We start from the raw sequence: 21,218 nt of genomic DNA, 5'->3' as shown, positions 1-21,218 counted from the left end.
TTGAAAAGGCGTTTCAGAGTGCTTGAAAGTGCACGGCATTTTTGTCAAAATGGTGTTTTCAAAGTCGGTGACCTACATTACTCAAAAACGGCTAAACCGATTAGTCTCAAATTTTGACAAGAGCTTCTTAAAGATATTTTTTAGTAATTGATCGAAGACTTAAGGCCGACATTTTGGTCAAACAATTTTTTTTGAAAACCACCATATTGTCAAACAAATTTATTGTACTTATTTCTTCGATTAATTACTAGATTTAACAGTACTTTATCGAAATCTGTTTGGTTTATTAATTTCAGAGGATCCAGTTCAGAGTATAGTGGTCACCGCAAAACGTCTTGTTTGAGAGGAGCTCCCGGAGATCAGCTATAGCTCCTTTCCAAATAAGTATTTTTATTAATACTAAGTCTTAAATTACAGTTAAAAGATAAAAAAATATGTGTACACATTTTAAGATCAATAAATTTAAAAGTTTTTTCAGAATAAATTCTAGAAAATTCGCTTTTTTCGGCCTTCTAACTGTATATAACCCCATAATTCAAAATCTACTGAACCAATCCTTTTGAAATTTTTCTCAGTACTTTGTCACATAAATCACCAGTTTTTTTTACATACTAATCTTACAATAACAAATTAGGTATCCCTTGAAACTTTTTAGTTGTTTTTTTATTATTATTACAATAACAAATCAGCCGACTTTTCCAGCGAAAACCGGTTTTTTGGCTTTCAAGTACAAAGGAAAATTTAAAAATCTAAAAGAAAAATTATTTCTGGAATACTTGTAGAAACATCTCCTTTAACAAATGTATTTGGATTTTTTTGTTCAAATCGTTCGGTGGCGCAAAATCACTTTTTTCGGAGCGGCTCCGCAGATTTACTGTCATTCGCTCAATTTTCAATATTTTGCCACTTATTCACAGAACTGCTTTCTCACTCATCATCCTCAACATAAACAATTTTATGGATTCTCCTGCTTTTCAATAAATTTTCTACAACTTTGTTCAGTAACAAAGGGAATTTTCAAATAATTTCCGATCTTATGAAAGAACTATCAAAAACATCTGAACCTAAATTCTTATTCCCAAATTTTCGAGACATAAAGGGTTTTCCAATAACACGTGTTAGGTGTTAAACAGGCCGGAATTCGATGGTATTGATCTGGACAACGTTTATTTTCAACGACGGCGCTACGTGCCACACAAGCAACGAAACCATTGATTTTTTACGGGAAAAGTTTCCGGACCGTGCTATCTCTCGAAGAGGTTGTCACAATTGGCCACCGAAATCTTGTGATTTAACACCTTGTGACTTTTTTTCTTTGGGGACACGTGATAGATAAGGTCTACGCCAACAGCCCAGGGTCGATTCAAGACCTCAAAGATGGAATTCGTGAGGCTATCGAGGACATAGAGCAGCCACTCTGCAATTCGGTTATGGAAAATTTCATGAAAAGGATATTGTCTTGTAAACGTGATCGTGGGGGTCCTGATGTTATTTTCCACTATTAACGGCATAGCTTGCTCTTTATAATGCAATAAAAATCCGATCATTTATATTAAAAAATAATATTTTTCCTTGAATATCAAAATAACACCTCTTATTGGAAAACCCTTTATTATATTAGAGTATTTTTTTTTTCTGAGAAAAATTAAAGCTATTGTCCCCATAATTTCACTCTGAATCACTTACCAGTACTTTCTTCTCCTTCATATTCATAGAGGCATTAGATATTTTCAATTGTGCCGCCAGCAGCATTGTCTCCTCGACCGTGAACCACGAATGGAAATGATCATCTTGCATTATGTAACAACAAAGTTTGCGAGACTTGGTGGGTGTGTCACCGAAGTTTATTGTACCACTAACGCCAATTTTACTAGAAATACCAACACAAGAGAAATTTAATATGAAAATAATATTTTTTGATGGTATCTAACTTTGCATATTATTGAGAAAATTTTATAAATTGTATATTGCCTGAATAGCTATAGTTAAAATTAAATTTTGTAATTAAAATGAGTCAAAGTAAAAGTGAAATGTGCATATGAGAGATCCAAAAGACATTCGTTGCTGAGATGTGTATTTAGGTGTTGGGGTGCGTTAATTTTTAAGCTAATTATCCAGGTGTAAAACTTTTTATGCTCTGACTAATTATATATTTAAAATAACGGGTATTATGACTATGCAAAAACTCAAAGAAAGAAAGAAGCCTACCATGAAGCATACAAAATATAATATGTTGGTCATCAATTGAGGAAATATTATAGTTCGGCCAGTCGCTAAAGTTCGTTTCGGTTTCGATTGTACCATTTGCTTCATCCATTTGCCATTTTCTTGCGCTTAGCGAATCGAAGCGGTCTTATATCACATAACACTGGTATAACTCACTATATTCAATGTTTCCAACTCTATTTTCTGATATTGGGCAAGTTTCATTACTAATTCCAAATAAATGTCTGATTTCAAATAAGTGTCATTTTTGGCACAATATTTTCCACAATGGAAACAATCAAGTATTGTGCAAAGATTGAAAAGCAAAGGAAATTTTTGAACGAATGTTGAATGTCGCCTTTAATTAGTACAGTAGCTGAATTTAAACGTTGGCGTACAAGATTGCAGGCGATACACCGTCAGGACGTCCCAAAACAGCAACAACACCACCAATCGTAAAAAAAAAAACAGGACAAAGTATTGAAAAAAAAGAAAAAGCCGCAGGCATCTGATTGGACAGCGTAAGCACTATTATGACTAAAGCATTGAGTTTATAAAAGCTGTGCGCACGATGGGTGCCGCATTCGCTAACAGTAGAACAAAAACACATTCGAATGCGACTTTCTCAGCAACATTTAGAGCGTTTTCGAATGATAAAGAGGATTTTGTGCGCCGATTCAACACTATGGATGAAAGGGTGGATCTATCACCGTGAGTCTAAATGAAAACATGAGGCTAAAGAGTGGTGTGAACCTAGTTCTTCGGCTCTGAAACGAGTTCGTGTCCAAAAACGGGCAAGAAGGTGTTAGTATCAGTTTTTTGCGAGGATACCGAAGGAATTTATGTGGATTATTTGCCAACTGGTAAAACAATAAATTCTGAATATTATTGTAACCTTTTAGACCAACTGAAGGAAAAAATGCGTGGAAAAGACCCAGTTTGCAAAAGAAAGAAATTCTTTTTCCAACAGGACAATGCTCGGAGTTACAAGAGCATTTTGACAATAACTAAATTCCATGAATTAAAGTTCGAATTGTTGGAGCATCCACCGTATTCACCAGAATTGGTCCTTAGCGACTTCCATCAGTTTCCAGACCTAAAAAACTGCGTGCGTGAAAAGCGTTTTTCATCAAATGATGAGGTCATAACAGCTGTGAGAGCGTATTTTGCAGGCCTTGCAGATTCTCACTTCAGTGATGGAATTTAAGAATTGAAACAAGTGTATATGACTCCATAAAACTGAGTTTTTCTGATCGAACCGCAAAACTTATTGATCAACCGAAAATAAATGAAATACTCCAAAAATGCTAACATTTTTTCTTATGCATTTTTATTCATAAAAGTTCAGCCTTCAATCGATTGTAACAAAAAATGTTCCCCTAATGTCATATACTACGCAGAGAACGTTAATGTATAGAGAAGTCTCAATGACAGGAACGCATGGAATTTTGAAGGGTACGGAGTTCACCACAAACATATTTTCCACCAAAAGTTAACAGAAATATACTCTACTGGTTAAGCAGCAGTTGAGTAAAATTCGTTTGTATGAAGGGAGAAAGAATGTTAACGCTGTAGGCTAGCTAGGCAGGCACTTTATCATAGAAAACAAATATGCTAAGTTCAAAAGTGACTTAGAAAGAGCAAACTATCCAAATCCTTCATAGAGAATTGATTCAATACCAGGCACACATTACTGTTATCTGTACAACGTTTTAAAGGTAAAAATATATGAGTTTCGCATTAATATAAACCTGTACTAATTGTTACGTAAACCATCTTTTATAAATGATATCACATTAAGCTTCTTCTATCAACTTTAAAGAATTAAAAATGTAAAAACCTAATTAACATTTACGATAGGATCTTTCATTAGGAGCTCATTCATGCGTGCATAATTTTACTATAAATATTAATGGTTTTCAAATTATGTTTATAGCCAAACTTACGTGAGACCTGTTAGAATATTCATCAAACTCGATTTACCCGCCCCTGAGGGGCCCATAATAGCAGTCAATTGGCCAGAGCGGAAAGTACCAGAAATGGCTTTCAGTACGGTTTTTTTCGCTGAAAAAAAAGAAATAAACAAACGAATACATATTAGTACAACAATAATACAAAAAAATGTAACACGTGCTAAAGTTCAAAACAAATATTTATTTTTAAGGTCGTTTAAAATTGTAGCGAATTTTTTCAAATTTAACACTAGCTATGACAATGTTCAAGTAAATAGTAGTAAGAGATGCGAAAAATGCTTCAAATTCCAAAAACGCCACTACAGCGCAAAAGTGTTTATTACTTTAATACATAAACCAAATTTTGTTTTGTTTTTTGATGACCAAATTCGTAAAACATATTTATGTGCTATTACCATTTAGATACTAAATATATGGATTTCCATATGGAAACTACGCTGCTGAAAATCCGCCTAAACCGCACTAGCGCCTTTTTATTTATTTATTTATTAAGACAATGACTATAATATCAGTAGATTCTTATAGGCTAAGTGGACATATTTTAGGATTAATAGCAATTAAAAAAGGAAGTACAATTAAACTATTAATAATAAATACTCAAAAATTTCAATGGGCGATCTTTTAAATACGAAAAATCTAACTCAACAAGTTTAGAGATTTTATTAAACTCAATTAAGGTTCTAGTAATAGGAGCATAACGAGATTTTGAGAGACCAACAATGACGAACTCTGAACTACAAAGAGCTTTGGCCGGAATATTAAAAACAAAAACAAAACATATGTAATCCTTTCAAGAAGCATCGGATAGTCAACAGCACCACGGATCAAATCAAAAGTGAAAGACAAAGATAGGATTTTTAGTAAGTTAAATAGTAATACCTTCTGCTCAAATATGATCGAGACTTTATCAATAAAACGGTCCGCGGATGACATATGGCAAAAATACATTTTTTGTTTGATGGTAGGACTGTTATAAGCTTACATGGCAAATTTCAGCGAGATATGTCACATAGTTTGTTTTCTGTGCTACTGTAAACAAGTCAAGTTCGAGTGTGTTTTTCGAATTTAACGATGGAAATTCAAGTTGAACAAAGAATTTGTTTGAAATTTTGTTATTCCAACAAAATTTCGGCTTCAGACGCCTTAAAAATGTTGCAGACAACCTATGGGGACTCTGCTCTATCGCGTGCACGTGTTTTCCAGTGGTAAAAATCGTTCAAAGAGGGCCGTACATCAACCCAAAAAACCACGCCAAAGTCGCTCAAAAATTAAGGTTATGCTGACTGTTTTTTTCGATTACGAAGGTGTGGTGCACTCGGAGTTCCTTCCGCAAGGCCGATCGGTTAACGCTGAATATTATTTAGACGTTTCAAAGCGTTTGCGCGAGAACATTCGTCTTAAAAGGAAGGAATTGTGGGACAACACGCGATGGTTCTTGCATCACGATAATGCACCAGCTCACACATCACGTCTTGTTCGCGATTATTTGAACAAAAATAATGTTAATATCGTTCCGCAAGCACCGTATTCGCCTGATATGGCTCTATGTGACTTTTTCCTGTTTCCCAAGCTCAAGTTGCCGCTCCGTGAAAAACATTTTGAAACAATTGAAGTCATAAAAGAGAATTCGAAGAAGGAACTGAAATCCATACCGACATCGGCCTTCCAGAAATGCTAAGTATATATATAATCCTAATCCTACTTCTAAGTATATATATAATCCTAAGCAAATGATGAGTTTTACATGGTATTTCACCGAAAGTGTAAACTATATCGCCAGTTCCGCAAGTTCCGAATTAAAGAGTGTTTTAAAAGTGACGCCTGGATGTCAGTAATGAATAATTTCTAGACGGTACCTTTGTTTTATGTCATCTTTGGCATTTGTCAAGTAGACAGATGCACAATTTTGCACGAAACAACAACGCGTAAAATCTATGGAAACTTATTATGAAAATGATCCAGTTTTAAGTACAACATATCGCAAAATTCGTGATTTTTTTGGAAGAAATAATCATCCGAATGAGTCGACAATTCAAAAGTTGGTGAATAAATTTCAAGAAACTGGTTCTATCAAGGATAGAAAAATGGGTGACAGACCAAAAAACTCGACGTTCTGTTGATGATATTGCTGCTAAATTGTAGCTGAACAACCTTCAACAACCTCAACATCGATATCTCGACGTGCTCAACAATTAGGCTGCCATGAGTCGACTGTTTGGCAGATTTTACCTCTAGATGTGCTTATGGGGAACATTTGAAACATGTAATTTCGCACATATAATTGTTAAAAGCCCTATTTTACTTGAAAATAGTGAAACGTGAAAGAATCTACATTTTTACATATTTTATGTTGCATTAAACAACATCTATTTTAAAACAATATCTAGACTCGTCTTTTGAAAGACCCTTTATAAGATGTCCATATGTATTGTATACAAGATGAGATCCTCTGCTAAGACACTAATGTGGCCAGAATGGAATGGGAGACAGCTACTTGTCTCAGAAAAGAATTCAGCTGGGCAGAAAAAAATTACCAATTGGGATGGCAGGAATAGCCAAGAAAATTATCGAGAAACATATGAAAAGGCTAAGAGTCCCACACAACGACTTCTGCAGGAATTGCTGGAAGGAAGTGTCAGAAATCTTAAGGCATCTAATTTGCAAATAGTCTACGATCTGGAGAAAGAGTCCAAAATTCATAGATTTCAATTTTTTAAGGAGTTGAGTGATATAACTGAGTTGGGGATGCGGCATTTGCTCAGATTAATCGACTCCATTTGTGTGGCGTCACAATGAGACCAAGCATAGATCTACTTATGGATGTGCCTGCATAGTCCATCAGCAGGCACTTCAATCTATCCTGTTTGAACGAAACAAAACTGTAACCCAACTCGTACGGCGATCGCTATCGCAGAGTGGACGATTTTACGTTCTATTCTTGGAACAGGCATAATATTTTTCACTATTTTTTTATGTATGTATTTGGTATTTAATAATATACAATTTCAGTAAAATGCAAACATGGCACAATAACTTCCATTTACGAAAAGACCACATTAGCTTCCAGTCCGACTGAATCATAAGTCGTAATGTGCGAGAAGTGGGATTTTTTTTTGTGTTTCGTCATGAGTAATAAGTGTTTCGCATGCGGCTATAAACCCCAGTTATTTCACTAGTTCAGGTTTTCTTTGGAGGGTACGTCTCGTTTGTTTGTATGTATGTTCGCACTTGGAAATTAATATTCCGATTGCAGTGGCTAATCAGGCCTTGGTGTACCTATAACGAATTCGAACGAAATCGAATTTTGCGCGCTATTTGCCTTCAACTTGAAATCCAGTTTAGTTAGTTAGCAAGCGTGTAATATGTTAAAGAAGTTGTTGAAGAAATTCAACGGAATTTTGGCCTTCCGCCAAAATATTTCGGGAAAATAGTAATATGTACGTGAGCTGAACCGATTTATTTCAGTTTATTTGTTTATATAAATAGTACATAGTAAGACTAAGGTCTTTTAATAGTACTTCAACAATTTTAGAAACAACTGGAATATTTTTAACATACAAGTTTCTTAATCTAAATTTTACACCAGTTCATTTACGAATCAATCCAATGTATTTAACTTAACTATAATAATAAGAAGAAAAGAAGCAATAGGAAAAGAAAAGAAGGATTTAGAAAAGAAAGAGCAAAAGTAGTAATTAGAGAATGTAGAGAGAAATTTAATGCCCTAATTTAATGCAATCAAACACTTTTAAAGTAATTATAGACTTGTGCCCTGAAGTTAAATCTGTTAAGTCCAGGCTTCACAGTGTCGGGTATGAAAAGTTCCACACTTTAACAGCGTTAATGAAAAATAATCTAGATGATGGTAGGTAATTAAATTTTGGAACGATGAATTTGTTGTGTCTGCGAGACCTTCCTGGTATCAACTTCTCTGTTAGATAGGGAGGAGACTTGAATAATGTAAGTTTGCACAAAAATATGCAACTTCTAGCAGACAAATATCTATTAAGGCAACAGCCCAGTAACCTTGATCGCCATGCAGAGATATGGTCATATCTGCCAATCCCATATACATACATACCGCGTGGCGTTTCTCTCTGGTTTTTGAGAGGCCACATGGGGGTGGGAGTCAATTGTGAATACGACAGTGTCATCTGCAAACGTTGAGACTATTGTTTCTTCAGAAGCTGGTAGAACGTATGTGTATAGAAAGAATAGGATGGGACTCATAATACTGCCTGGGGTACACCAATTGTACTTTTACATAGTTCAGACTGTTCTTCGCCGTGACAAAGAAATATCGATTTTCGAGGTAGAACTTAATAAATATGTAATAGTTAATTGGTAGAGTGCATTTTACTTTCTAGAGTGAACCGTCATGCCAAGCGCGGTCAAAGGCTTGAGATATTCGAGAAAAGCCGCTGTGCAACATTTTTTTTTTGTTGTTCTAATGCTTTGTGTCTATGGACTTGTTCGATGGTACTATGTTTTTTCCCGAAACCGAATTGGTGATTTGGGTTTATATTTCGGTGTTCAATTATAGGCATCATTCTTTTGAAGAAAAGGGATTTCATTTCTTTAGAGGCAATAGGCAATAGGCTGGTGGGCCGATATGAATCGACTTGTTTGAGTGTGTTTGTAAGTAACATTCGGATGGATCAAAAATATCTTATGTTTTTATGATATTCTATTGTTATTCTATTCCATTTCGTCAAAGGTATGCAAATTACCATTAAATCCCAATTGGAAAATTGCACAATCTCGTTATATCAGGTCAGTCCATAAGTTCGTGCGTATTTTACCCATAATTTCACTTTTGTACGATTTTTGCAAACAAAAAATTATTCGCGGAATATAACGGAACTATTTATATTTCCTTTGATATATTGTGCATTCAACAAGTGATTTTAATCGCGGATAGAAGCACGTGTTGTTAAAAAATAAAATATAAATGTAAAAATGCAACAACTGCTGCTGCAGAAGTAAACATTGTTCCCGGACTGCGCAAAAATGGTTTTCAAAATTCCGAAGTGGTAACTGCGACGTGGAGGATGCCCGCGCGCTGGTCGTCCTGAAGTCTTTAACTCCGACGACTTGCTCGAATTCGTGGAAGCTGAGCCAAATTTGACAGTCGATATGATAGCTCAGAGGTTAAATTCAGCGCATGGAACAGCTCACAGGCACCTGGTTTCAAAGCTGGGAAAATAGGTTCCGCATATATAATACTTTCCTTCGCCAACCTTCAGCAGAGAGGGAATGTGAGTTCTCAGCTGCTGGAACGACTTGAAAATGAAAGTTTTTTGAACCATATCGATACTGGTGATGAAAAATGGGTCCTTTACAATAATCCTGTTCGCAAACGCCAATGCTTAGATAAAGATGAAACACCAGAAGCGACCCCTAGAGATGATCTTCACCCCAAAAAGATTCTCCTTAGTCTATTTGGTGGGATATGGCCAGTATTGTTTATTATGAACTTCTGGAACCAAACCAGATGATAACTGCTGATTATTATTCCCATCAGCTATCAAACCTGAATGAGGCACTTAACAAAAATCGACCGTCTTTTGTGAATAGACGCAAAGTTTTGTTTCACCACGACAACGCAAGACCTCATACCACAAGGCTGAACGAGCTCGGATGGGCAGCACGACCGTCGGTTCCACGTAACCGGAACGACCCGGATTCATATCCGGCCAAGGACTGTCACTTCAGCAGCATTCCTCGTATATGCATGGGGAATGTTTATACTGCTACAACAACAACAACAGCTCGGATGGGAGCTAATGCCGCATCCACCATACTCTCCGGATATTGCACTTTGTGATTATCATCTTTTCCGTGGACTTCAATCTCATATGAGTAACAAGAACTACTCCTCAAAAGAAGCTATAAAAAGAGATATCGAAGCGTATTTTGGTTCCAAGGGCAAACAATTTTTTGAGCAGGGAATTAAAAATTTGCCTAAACGTTGGGAAGACATTGTAAATAATGAAGGAAAATATATTATTCATTAATAAATACTTTAAACATATTTTTTATTAATTTTAAAACCACCTTTAAAAAACGCACGAGCTTATGGGCTGACCTGATAATATTACATTTCCACCGAAGCCAAGCATTGGGTTTGCAAGTTTTGGGTTAAAATGTGTACCAACCCAACACGAACACGCTGTGAACGATGGATGTGGGGGTATGGGGTTTGATAGGTGTTTTGTCTGGTGTTTGCACTTAAACACACCAACCGAAGAGAAAAAAGCGGAGGAAACGTTACATAATTTGTTTATAAAATGTTTACGGATCGATATTAATTAGTCTCCTCTTATCTCACGAAGTTTAAAAAATGATGATAATTTTAAAAACTTTGGAGGATTAAGGGAACCCAAGTACATATATATTACTAGCAAACCCGGCCCGCTTCGCTGGGCACTTTAAAATAGAATAGATATGGTTCAGAACAGAAAAGATATGGTTTTCATATTATTTATTCAAGCGCTTTGGCATAAACAATATTTTTTGTTTTTCTATTTGTTTTTGAGTAAATATAAAATATAAATTGAAAATCAGGAAAAAAGAAGATTGTTTTTAAATTTCAAATCAACGCAAAGGAATAACTAAGAAACAATCGTCTTTTTTCCTGATCATCCATGAATTTTTCGTTTCAATTTATATGACGGAGCTTTTTTAACCATTATCCATTTATATTTAAAAAAAAAAAACGAAAAAATTTTTTTTTTCCACGAACACATAATTTCATTTGAACATTCGGATTTCACATTAAATTCTCAAATTTCGTAAGAAATTATTCACTGTTCCAAAATCCACTCCAAAAAAATTCACAATTTGTAAACTTTGCACTTACGTCTTCTCCTTATGGCGTCCAAATCAGAAAGAAATATTGACACATTGTAACTCACACTGTCAATTTGACAGTTCTTCCGCCCCAAGCGTTAAAAAAGTAAACGACATTATGGCTGGTTCAAAAGAACTCTTTACCCGTTGCCAGTGTTCCGAATTACAACCAAACTTTACGAAACCCATTTTCAAAACTTACTTAACAATGTGTGTAAGTTTGGTTTAATTCGGTGCAAAGACACGGCGGGTCCACGTTTTGGCATAATTTCGAGACCCTAGTCATCAATATGTATGAAAATTACCCCGTATTAAAGCACTTATCAACAGCTTTCATTTGATATCCATATTGTACATACACAACCAAAGGTTACCCGAGTCCACGTTTTGACCTATATCTCGAGACCCCAGTCACGGAGCGGCATGAAAAATACTCTGTACTAAAGCATTCACCAACAGCTACCATTTGATATCCATATTGTACAAACACATTCTAGGATCCACGTTTTGGTCTCTATCTCGAGACCCTAGTCACGGAGCGACATGAAAAATACTCTGAACTAAAGCATTCACTAACAGCTTCCATTTGATACCCATATTGTACATACACATCCGAAGGTTACCCGGGTCCACGTTTTGACCTATATCTCGAACCCTATCCACCAATAGGTATCCAAGCTATACGGAAACCATACTCAATACCTTCTTAACAATGTGTGTAAGTTTGGTTTAATTCGGTGAAAAGACACGGCGTGTCCACGTTTTGGCATATATTTCGAGACCCTAGTCATCAATAGGTATGAAAATTACCCCGTATTAAAGCACTTATCAACAGCTTTCATTTGATATCCATATTGTACATACACAACCAAAGGTTACCCAGGTCCACGTTTTCACCTATATCTCGAGACCCCAGTCACGGAGCGGCATGAAAAATACTCTGTACTAAAGCATTCACCAACAGCTCCAATTTGATGTCCATGTTGTACAAACACATTCTAGGTTCCACGTTTTGGTCTCTATCTCGAGACCCTAGTCACGGAGCGGCATGAAAAATACTCTGAACTAAAGCATTCACCAACAGCTTCCATTTGATACCCATATTGTACATACACATCTGAAGGTTACCCGGGTCCACGTTTTGACCTATATCTCGAACCCTATCCACCAATAGGTATCCAAGCTATACGGAAACCATACTCAATACCTTCTTAACAATGTGTGTAAGTTTGGTTTAATTCGGTGCAAAGACACGGCCGGTTAGCGAACACACACAAAAAGTTGAATATCTTTCTTATACTAAATTTCAGAATTCATACCAAATTTCAGAATTCAATGATAATTTTACAGGCGTTAGCGAAAAAAAAACAAGAAAGGGTATTTAATTTTTTTTTCGTGGAACAAAAACATTTTTTTTACCATCTACCTTCAAAATATTATTTCGTATATGCAGAATTACATCTTTACTGGATGGAGCCTTAAAGAAAACTGATCGCGAAGCTCCAGATGGAATCTCTTCCCAATGTCCAAGAAGAAATTAGAAGCTCATGTTGAAAATACGCGCGGTGGGCTTAAAAGTGAACAACGCAAAAAGAAAACATTTGCGCATGGAGACACCGGTGGAAGAACCTTTAACCATTCGGATGAATCACAACGCTGAGTCGATCGCTGATGTCGAGCAGTTCACCTATTTGTGCCGAGTGATAGCGAAGGACGGAGGTGCAGACGCAGATGTTGAAAGCGCGTGCAGCTTTCTTCATATTGGAAAATATTTGAGGCTTCAATCTTCTATCCCGAAAGACTAAGCTCAGAATTTTCTAAACAAGCATTGAACCTGTGCTCCTGTATGCATCAGAAACTTAAAAAAAATAAAATAAATAATTGGCGCGTACACCCTTTTCGGGTGTTTGGCCGAGCTCCTCCTCCTATTTGTGGTGTGCGTCTTGATGTTGTTCCACAAATGGAGGGACCTACAGTTTCAAGCCGACTCCGAACGGCAGATATTTTTATGAGGAGCTTTTTCATGGCAGAAATACACTCGGAGGTTTGCCATTGCCTGCCGAGGGGTGACCGCTATTAGAAAAATGTTTTTCTTAATTTGGTGTTTCACTGAGATTCGGACCTACGTTTTATCTGTGAAATCCGAATGGTAGTCAACGCACCAACCATTCGGCTACGGCGGCCAGTCTAATCATATTAACTAACATTTTCCATTTTTAATTGATAGTTACTCACATGTGCATAGGTATGTATGACGCTGAAATTCACACCTACTACTACGAGTACATATACATACAAATAGATTATGTATTAGATTGTTCAGCATCATTTTCACGTTCATTAGCTTACTTCCCGACCGTGACTTGACTTCTAACTGAAGTCCACGTGAGCAATTATTTTGATGTGTTTCTTGTTATACATATATTGTAATATTTAAATAGAACAGTAGAAGCGGGCAGTGAACGGACAAAAGGCAAATGACCAGCGTTAACCTACAAGCGCTTACAAACGTACATATGTTGGTATGGATGTATGTATGTACGTAAATATTAGTTGGAAGAAATAAACAAATTTCAACACGCGCCTGGGAAAATAAACATTCTCCACTGTTTTTACTTTCATAGAATTATAACTAGTTACTAAGTCTGAAATATTATACAATAATAATGCATGCCTTGAGGTTTTATTTTTTTATTTATTTATTTATTTAGTAAATTTACTTACATAATTAAATTACATAAATAAACTGTAAAACTAGGCAACTAAAAACTGTGGTCCTCGGCCTAATATAGATTGATCAGATAACTATTAAAGTTGTTTAAATTGAATAATAAATGCCACATCTTTTTAAGAGCAATATGGTATTGGTAATGTTTTCTGAGGTAACATTTTTTAACAATTTGGGAAAACATATTTCATTGAGTAATTGTAGCTGCATACTCTTAATATAGCTACAGTTGTAAACTAAATGTTCGAAAGTTAGTGCGCTGGTTAGACAAAGTTGACATGTTGGCGGTAGTATTTTCTCCATAATATGTTTGTGTGTTAGTCGCGTATGGCAGAGCCTTAAGCGTGGATATTTTATAAGTTCATTTCTGGAAAAATTATATGGATACTTAATGGCTAATCCTTCTTCGTTGAAACTTTTGTACCTGTCAATGTATCTGCTCCATTTATCTCTATTTATTTGTGAGTAGTGGTATTTTACTGACCTTATGATGTCATTTTTGTTAATAGTTTTTTGAGTGATGATAGGTGCTGTTGTAGCAAATTTTGCGGCTTCGTCAGCTAGTTCATTTCCATGGATGCCAACATGACTTGGAATCCACATTATTCTTATCTTAGTAGGGTATTGGATTAATGCATTTCTGATCTTTTGAATAGTCTCGTTTTTGTGTTGAATGTTAAGCCTTGAGGTTTTATATACAGTGAGTGCCACTGAAAATGGGCTACTTGCGGAAATTTCACACAACTTATTTTAATTTCAAAAACTCTGTTTGTCTTATTCATCAGTTTTTCTTATCTAACTCATGGACTGAAGACTCCCAGGCCTAACACATAAATGGCACTAGTTTTATTGCATTCACCCATTTTTCAGTTAGTACTTTTTTATTTTCAAAGCAATGGAACAAACAGAATTTCGTGTTTTAATTTTACACTGCTTTTTGGTGGGGAAAAATACCGTTCAAGCGAGGCAATGGCTTGAAAAGTGATATGGGGACTCGGCTCCATCAAAAACAACAATAAAACGATGGTTAGCTGACTTCAAACGCGGTCATAGAGACATCGACTATCCGATAATGCACAAAGCAGTGGACGTCCAAATGAGGCGGTAACACCAGAAAACATCACAAAAATCCACAAAATCGTTTGGAATGATCGAAAAGTGAAGTTGCGTGAGTTAGCTGACATCGTAGAGATATCAAAAGAACGTGCCTGCTTTATATTGCATAAGCATTTGACTATGAAAGCTGTGTTCAATGTTGGTACCTCGTTTTCTCAATGCTTTGTATCATCCAGACAACGCACCGTGTCACAAGTCAATCAAACCAAGGGCAAAACTACAGGGATTGAACTTCGAATTGCTCCCACATCCGCCGTATTCGCCAGATTTGGCTCCCAGCGACGTACAAAATGCAAATGCAGACGTACAAAAATGCTCGCCGGTAAAAAAATTCACTCGAATAAAGAGGTTATCGCTGAAACTGAGGGAATTTTGAGGCGAAAGATAAAGAGTATTACAAAAGTGGTATTGAAATGTTAGACTGGCGCTGGAATGATTGCGTTGTTCTTAATGACAATTACGTTGATGAATAAAGCTAATTTTGAACAAAAAAGGTTTTTTTGTTAGGACGGGTCTTTCAGCCTTTTAGTAAATCTATGCAAAAATATATGCAGTTCCTTTCGGCTGGCCAAAAACCTAACAGAAGTGCCGATTCTTTATTTTTATTTATTAATTCATCTCAAATGAATAAGAATAATTTGACGAGTTTACAAATAAAAAAGATATAAGCGAGAATTGAAGATATAAAGCGAGAATTTATAGACTGCGTAGCACAGTTTAAATTGGCATATATTTTTGGCTGCGGCCAAAACTAGTAAAGGATTTCGATGAAATTGTGTACGTGAACTATTGTTACTCAGGAATGAAGAAATACGAAATATGATTAGCTCACTACCAAGTCACTCCCAAGTGGACGGAAATGTTAAAAGTTATCTGAATTTGATAAACTTTAATTGACATTTGTTATGACATTTGAAATTGAAGTGTTCTTCAATTTAAACTTCATTTCATTAAAAAAATGTGGCTTTATTACTTTAATAGTGAATGACATTTTATGAATATGTGATAAGAAAAGGGATGTAGAGTTAAATCGTTCACATTTCATTAAATTCTGGCAGCACTTTTCTCACTTATTGAAATATACAGTGATGGACAAAAGTCTACATACACCCTCTTATCTCGTTGGCTTGAAAGTCTAAAAAGTTTATTGGAAATTGTGTTGATACAGTTTTATTTAAAACCTTTTTCGTATTAGAAAAAACTAAAAAAAATACATTCCTTAACATAAGATAACAAAGTTAATGATGGGAAAGGTCTTTTGCCTTGCTTAGCGTTGGCAAAATAGGGGGTGTATGTAAATTCGAGTCCAATGTCAAGTCAGTTGTCTTATACGGATGCGTGACTTGGAACGTGTCTTTGCGTGACATACATCACCTACAAGTTTTTATCAACCGAAACCTTCGTCACTGTCTCCAATAATAATTTCTGGGTTATGACAAAACAAATGCTTGTCCAGTTTGAAATTCGGCGCCGGAAATGGAAATGAATTGGCCGTAATTTATGGAAATCCAATGGAGACATCACCAAAACAGCTTTAGTCTGGAAGTCGCAAGGGAGTCGCAGATGTGGCAGACCATCGAAGACGTGGAGGCGACTAGTCGAAGAAGATGCACTAAAAGCAGGCCGCTCTTGGCGGGAAGTGAAATTCCTAGCGTTAAACAAATCTAATTTTAAATTGTTTCTTGGGGCGCTATGTTCCACCTAAGAACGACTGAAAATATACATATATGTATACTTTTGTTAATCACTGTATGTCTAATTTTCACAGTACCTACATAAATAAAAAAAGCTGAATTTATAATACCAAGTTGCGAAATTCTTAAAATTAAGCCTACTAGTGTATTAAAAAAATATGTTTAGTTTTTTTATTGGTATATTTTTTGGAGCGTGTGTTTTGAAGGGTGTGGAGAGTCCTTTGAGGGAGGATGTCAAGTACTTAGGGCTCATATTGAGTAGGAAACTCACATAGAAACCTAATATTGTGGAAAGAGTAAAGAAGGCAAAAAAAAACAGTCGGTAGTAAATGGGGATTAACAACTCGTGTTACACATTAGCTCTATATTTCAGGAGTTTGCCCAATCTTAATATATGGAATACCTGTATGGGGGCCGTCTGCTCAAAAGGCGGGTCACACTAAAATCATGAGTAAGATCCAAAGAACAGCTTTTTTATGCATCTCTGGTGCTGTAAGGACAACTCCGAACAAAGCGCTGGAAGTGCTAATCAACATGCCCGCTCTAAATCTTGTAGAGAAACGCGTGGCCGGCGCTCTGGCACTTATACTTAAAAGTATGGCGCTATGGAAAGACCAGTGGTTTGGTCAGGCCTATATTTTGCCCACTCGGAATAGTCCCAAACAAGACTAGACTATTCTATGCCTATATCCACCTTCGACAGACTCTTCAAGACGAGGGAGTACACAGCACGGCCATGGAGAAGAGGAGAATTAACTTTCTATTCAGATGATTCCAAGCTAGACGACAAGGTTGGCTTTGGAGTATTTTTGAAGGAATTAGGACTTGAACTATCTGTTCGACTACCAGACTATTGCGGCGTTTATCATGTCAAAGTTCAAGCTATAAAAGAAGTGGCTACGTATCTATTATCTATATTCTCGGATAGCCAGGCGGCCATTAAATCAATGAATGCGGCCATACTATAACCAAAGGTTGCACAGGAATGCCGGACAGCACTAAATGATGCTAGTGTCGTATTCAAGGTTAGCTTTTTGGGTTTCGGGGCACAGAGATATTGAGGGGAAATTATAAAGCCGATGAGCTAGCCAGGAAAGGTACTACCCTTCAGTTGCTCAGCGATAGAAGTACCATTGGGATGCCAATGACCACGAGCAAATTAATATTAAAGAATAGCATTAAGAGGCCAATAGGGCATGGACAGATGGCCGGAAATAAATAAGAAAAATACAAAGGAACTGCTAAGCCCATCAAGAGAGAACATCTCCAAGATTGTGACTTGCGTAACCGGTCATTAGCTATTTGGCAGGCATTCCTTGAGACTAGGAGTTTCCTCCGATGAATATTGTTGAAGTGGTAGGGATGAGGAAGAGGAAAAACAGTAGAGCACTTCCTCTGCAATTGCCCAACCTTAGCTAAAATCAGAGCAGGTTTTCTACGTAAATTTTTTTTCAATTCTCTTACGGAAGTGCCTGGCTTGGGGATGGGATTAATCTTGGGCCTTATAAGAGCCACAAAATGATTCCACGAAGAAAACTATATGAGATTCCCGTGTCACACAGTGGTATCACAACGAACCTGTAAAGTCTAATTGCGTTGGTCGTACAAACCGACTACCAGCATAACCTAACCTTACCTATGTGTTAAGGTGTGGGCCTTTTTTTGTCATTCTATAAAAATATTAATTTTCATTTCATTTCTTAGCGCAAATGAATTGCAATTTAATAATAAAATAAAAACACTTTTTTTAATTAATCAAAACTAATTTATTTGAGTTTTTTTTTAATTTTCATATTGACTAATTTGTGCTCTATACTGTGCATGTGAATGCACATACACATATTAAAAATAATTTTATTGTTAATAAAAACATAGAAAAATATAAAAAAGTCATCATAAATAAAACAGCAAATGCACTGATCTGTAACGGGCAGTAGCTGACATTTTTGTTATTGCATGCAATTGACCCTACTGACCATTTCAATCAATATTGTCGGCAATAAAAATGATTTATCATTTGCAAAAAAGTAAAATCTTTTCTTGTATATACATTAGGCCGGGTCGATTTGTGGGGAGGCAAAAAAATAGCCCATTGCTCTGTGGAAATCATATTCTAGGGATCAAAATAAGAAACTTTGCCGAAAGAACCATACCTCTAAAACGAATTCTGATGTCCCCCAATTTGGGTCGAATTTTTTAGTTTCTTTTCTCATGTAAAGGCCAAAAATGGTGATATTTTGAAATGATTGTATGGGGAACCCCCCAGGGGAGTTCCAGGGGGTGTGCCACTGGCATGGGTGGATCGGCCGTCCAAAGTTAGTGGGGGTCGGTCATACATTTGGACTCGATTGGAGCACTCTAAATGGGTCAAAGTGGGATTTTTCGTTCGACCCAAATTGGGGGACATCAGAATTCGTTTTAGAGGTATGGTTCCTTCGGCAAAGTTTCTTATTTTGATCCCTAGAATACGATTTTCACAGAGCAATGAGCGATTTTTAAATCGACCCGCCCTAATATACATATATGTGTATATATGAATTGGAAATAAAAAACTGAACTTTAATGTTTTGCAAAAAATACAGAATGACTAATTTTCAAGTTTCAACTTCTATGGGTAAGGTGGTCATTTTAAATTAACATTTCATACAATTTTTTTTGTAAAATATGAGAGCCACGTATTTTTTTTTTGTACCCATCAAAAAATCTACAATTAATGATATATGTATGTATGTGGTTAACTCTGCTTATTTCAAAAAAATTTGTGAAAAATTATGTTGACTAATTCTGACTGTTTCCGTAGTAAATTGGTATCCAATAGGGACACTTACTTATCAAATCGGTATCCCTGTAGGATGAACCGTCGGACGTGAGGTGTTTTAGTGGCGTTAAAGTCCCAAGTTGACAAAGGTTTTCTAAAACAAAAAGGGTTGATATGGCTGTGATGTTGTTTTGGTGGAATCTGTCAAATCTATTATTTAGTCACTGATGACAAATCACCGTAGCAAGTAACACGACTGACCAACACGCGCAAATTATACAAATTTTTTATGAACGATTTGAAGTTGTGGTATCTCTCGCGGAGGTGGCGTAAATTGGCCACCAAGGTTTTTTTAGAATCCTTCGGAAATCGGTGATAATAAGTCACAATCGATCAATGCCCAATCTATGTTAATATCACCAGGTCGTTGCTCAAATTCAGCAGGATATATGCAGCAGTCATTGAAAATCGACCCTTTGAATCACATTGGGCCCTTTTATCAATATCTCATTTGTATTAGTTTATTCAGTAATTATTTAGGTAGCTGTGTTGGCTTGCAATATTACCAAGCTGAAGGAATTTAGAATACCAAATTGTGACATCCTTAAAATTTGATATGCCAAAGTAAGCCTGCAAGCTGAATCGTATACCAATTAGACCTTAAAAACCTATAAAATGGAAGCATTCTGCCCAACCGCATGTATACGAGTCAAGGATAATAGATTACCAGCTTTAGCCAATTTACTATTGTGAAAAATTAAATCGTGCACGCAATTTTGGCAGCCACGTCACCGGGTGCTCGGCAGCAGAATTCTGCCAGTTCATTTCACGCATATTCACCAACACAATCACAGTTTTTCCGAAAACCCACCGCTGTTATAACCCCGTTTACGTCAGACAATCAGCTGATTCTTTCAAATTCGCTGAGAGCCGGTTAACGGTCTGATATTGGCCACACCTTCTCAGTTCTTTCCAGCATGCATACGAGTAACTATTAAATAACGAGACAGCCGCTGTATAGCAGAGTACGCAAGCGACAATCGTTAGCGACCTTCCAAATGTCTTAAATCTCGCTTCAGTAAACAAATTAGTACGCGTTGACATTTACCTAGTTTTGATATATTTATTTTCCTAGTACGCTCTACTTTTTACTACAATTTTCTGATGAGTAGTCAAAATATTCAGTCTTGATGAATAAAAAAAAAAAAACACAGTTTTGAAAATTTATGGCGGTCAATTTTTTTGTATTCTCGTTTGGCTTTTGCCTCTCGTACTTGGCTTTCTGGGTGAATTTCTTAAAAATGTGCAAGGCGTGTACATTAGAGTATCACGACCAAAGACAATGGAAAAGAAAAAGAAAAGGACGTACTGCTTTGCTATGATTTTGTAGCCACATAGAAGCATACAACGATGATGCGAATGTTACGGCTTCTCGAAATCTAATTTAATGCTGACATTTCAATGGATACAGGAAAGAAAACAACAAATCAGCTGGTCTGCTTAGACCACCTTTAATAGATTCGTCTTTTGTAGCTTTTTTTATCTTTTGAATTCCGCTTTTTAGTTTATGAAATTACTGCATGCCATTTTTTTAGGTTAATTTGTGATATTCGTAATCTGCATCTACTGGTAACGTTAATAGATTCGCCTTGAAAGTATGTAAATGAAATTTAAGAAAATTTAAAAGTTTTGGAAAATCAAGCAAAACATCTTTGACGTTCAAAAATGTTGCCATAATATCAAAATTATCAATGAAATTATATTAATTATGAAATGATATTAAATACAAATATTATATTGTAAATTTCAATAACTTTTAAAAATTTTAATACCAAATCCAAAGAAGTTGACTTTGTATTAATAATATTATTAATATTGGCTTAAAAGTTCTT

At 36.0% G+C, this 21,218-nt stretch overlaps 1 protein-coding gene across 10 annotated transcripts in view; it reads right to left on the bottom strand.

The window, feature by feature from the left end:
- The window catches only part of LOC128865240 (ATP-binding cassette sub-family G member 1), a 91,030-nt gene that overhangs the window by 16,030 nt on the left and 53,782 nt on the right, over positions 1 to 21,218 (bottom strand). For all 10 annotated transcript variants that reach the window (XM_054105365.1, XM_054105368.1, XM_054105369.1 and 7 more), the window contains exons 3-4: positions 4,152 to 4,269; positions 1,687 to 1,870 (exon numbers count right to left, since the gene is read on the bottom strand). In XM_054105365.1, coding sequence (XP_053961340.1) covers positions 1,687 to 1,870; positions 4,152 to 4,269 — 302 coding nt within the window. The remainder of the gene's footprint in view (positions 1 to 1,686; positions 1,871 to 4,151; positions 4,270 to 21,218) is intronic.

Source organism: Anastrepha ludens, chromosome 5 (assembly GCF_028408465.1).
Source record: "Anastrepha ludens isolate Willacy chromosome 5, idAnaLude1.1, whole genome shotgun sequence".
Classification (NCBI taxonomy): Eukaryota; Metazoa; Arthropoda; class Insecta; order Diptera; family Tephritidae; genus Anastrepha; species Anastrepha ludens.
The sequence above is the reverse complement of the archived record's forward strand: the minus strand, read 5'-3'. Positions and strand labels throughout refer to the sequence as shown.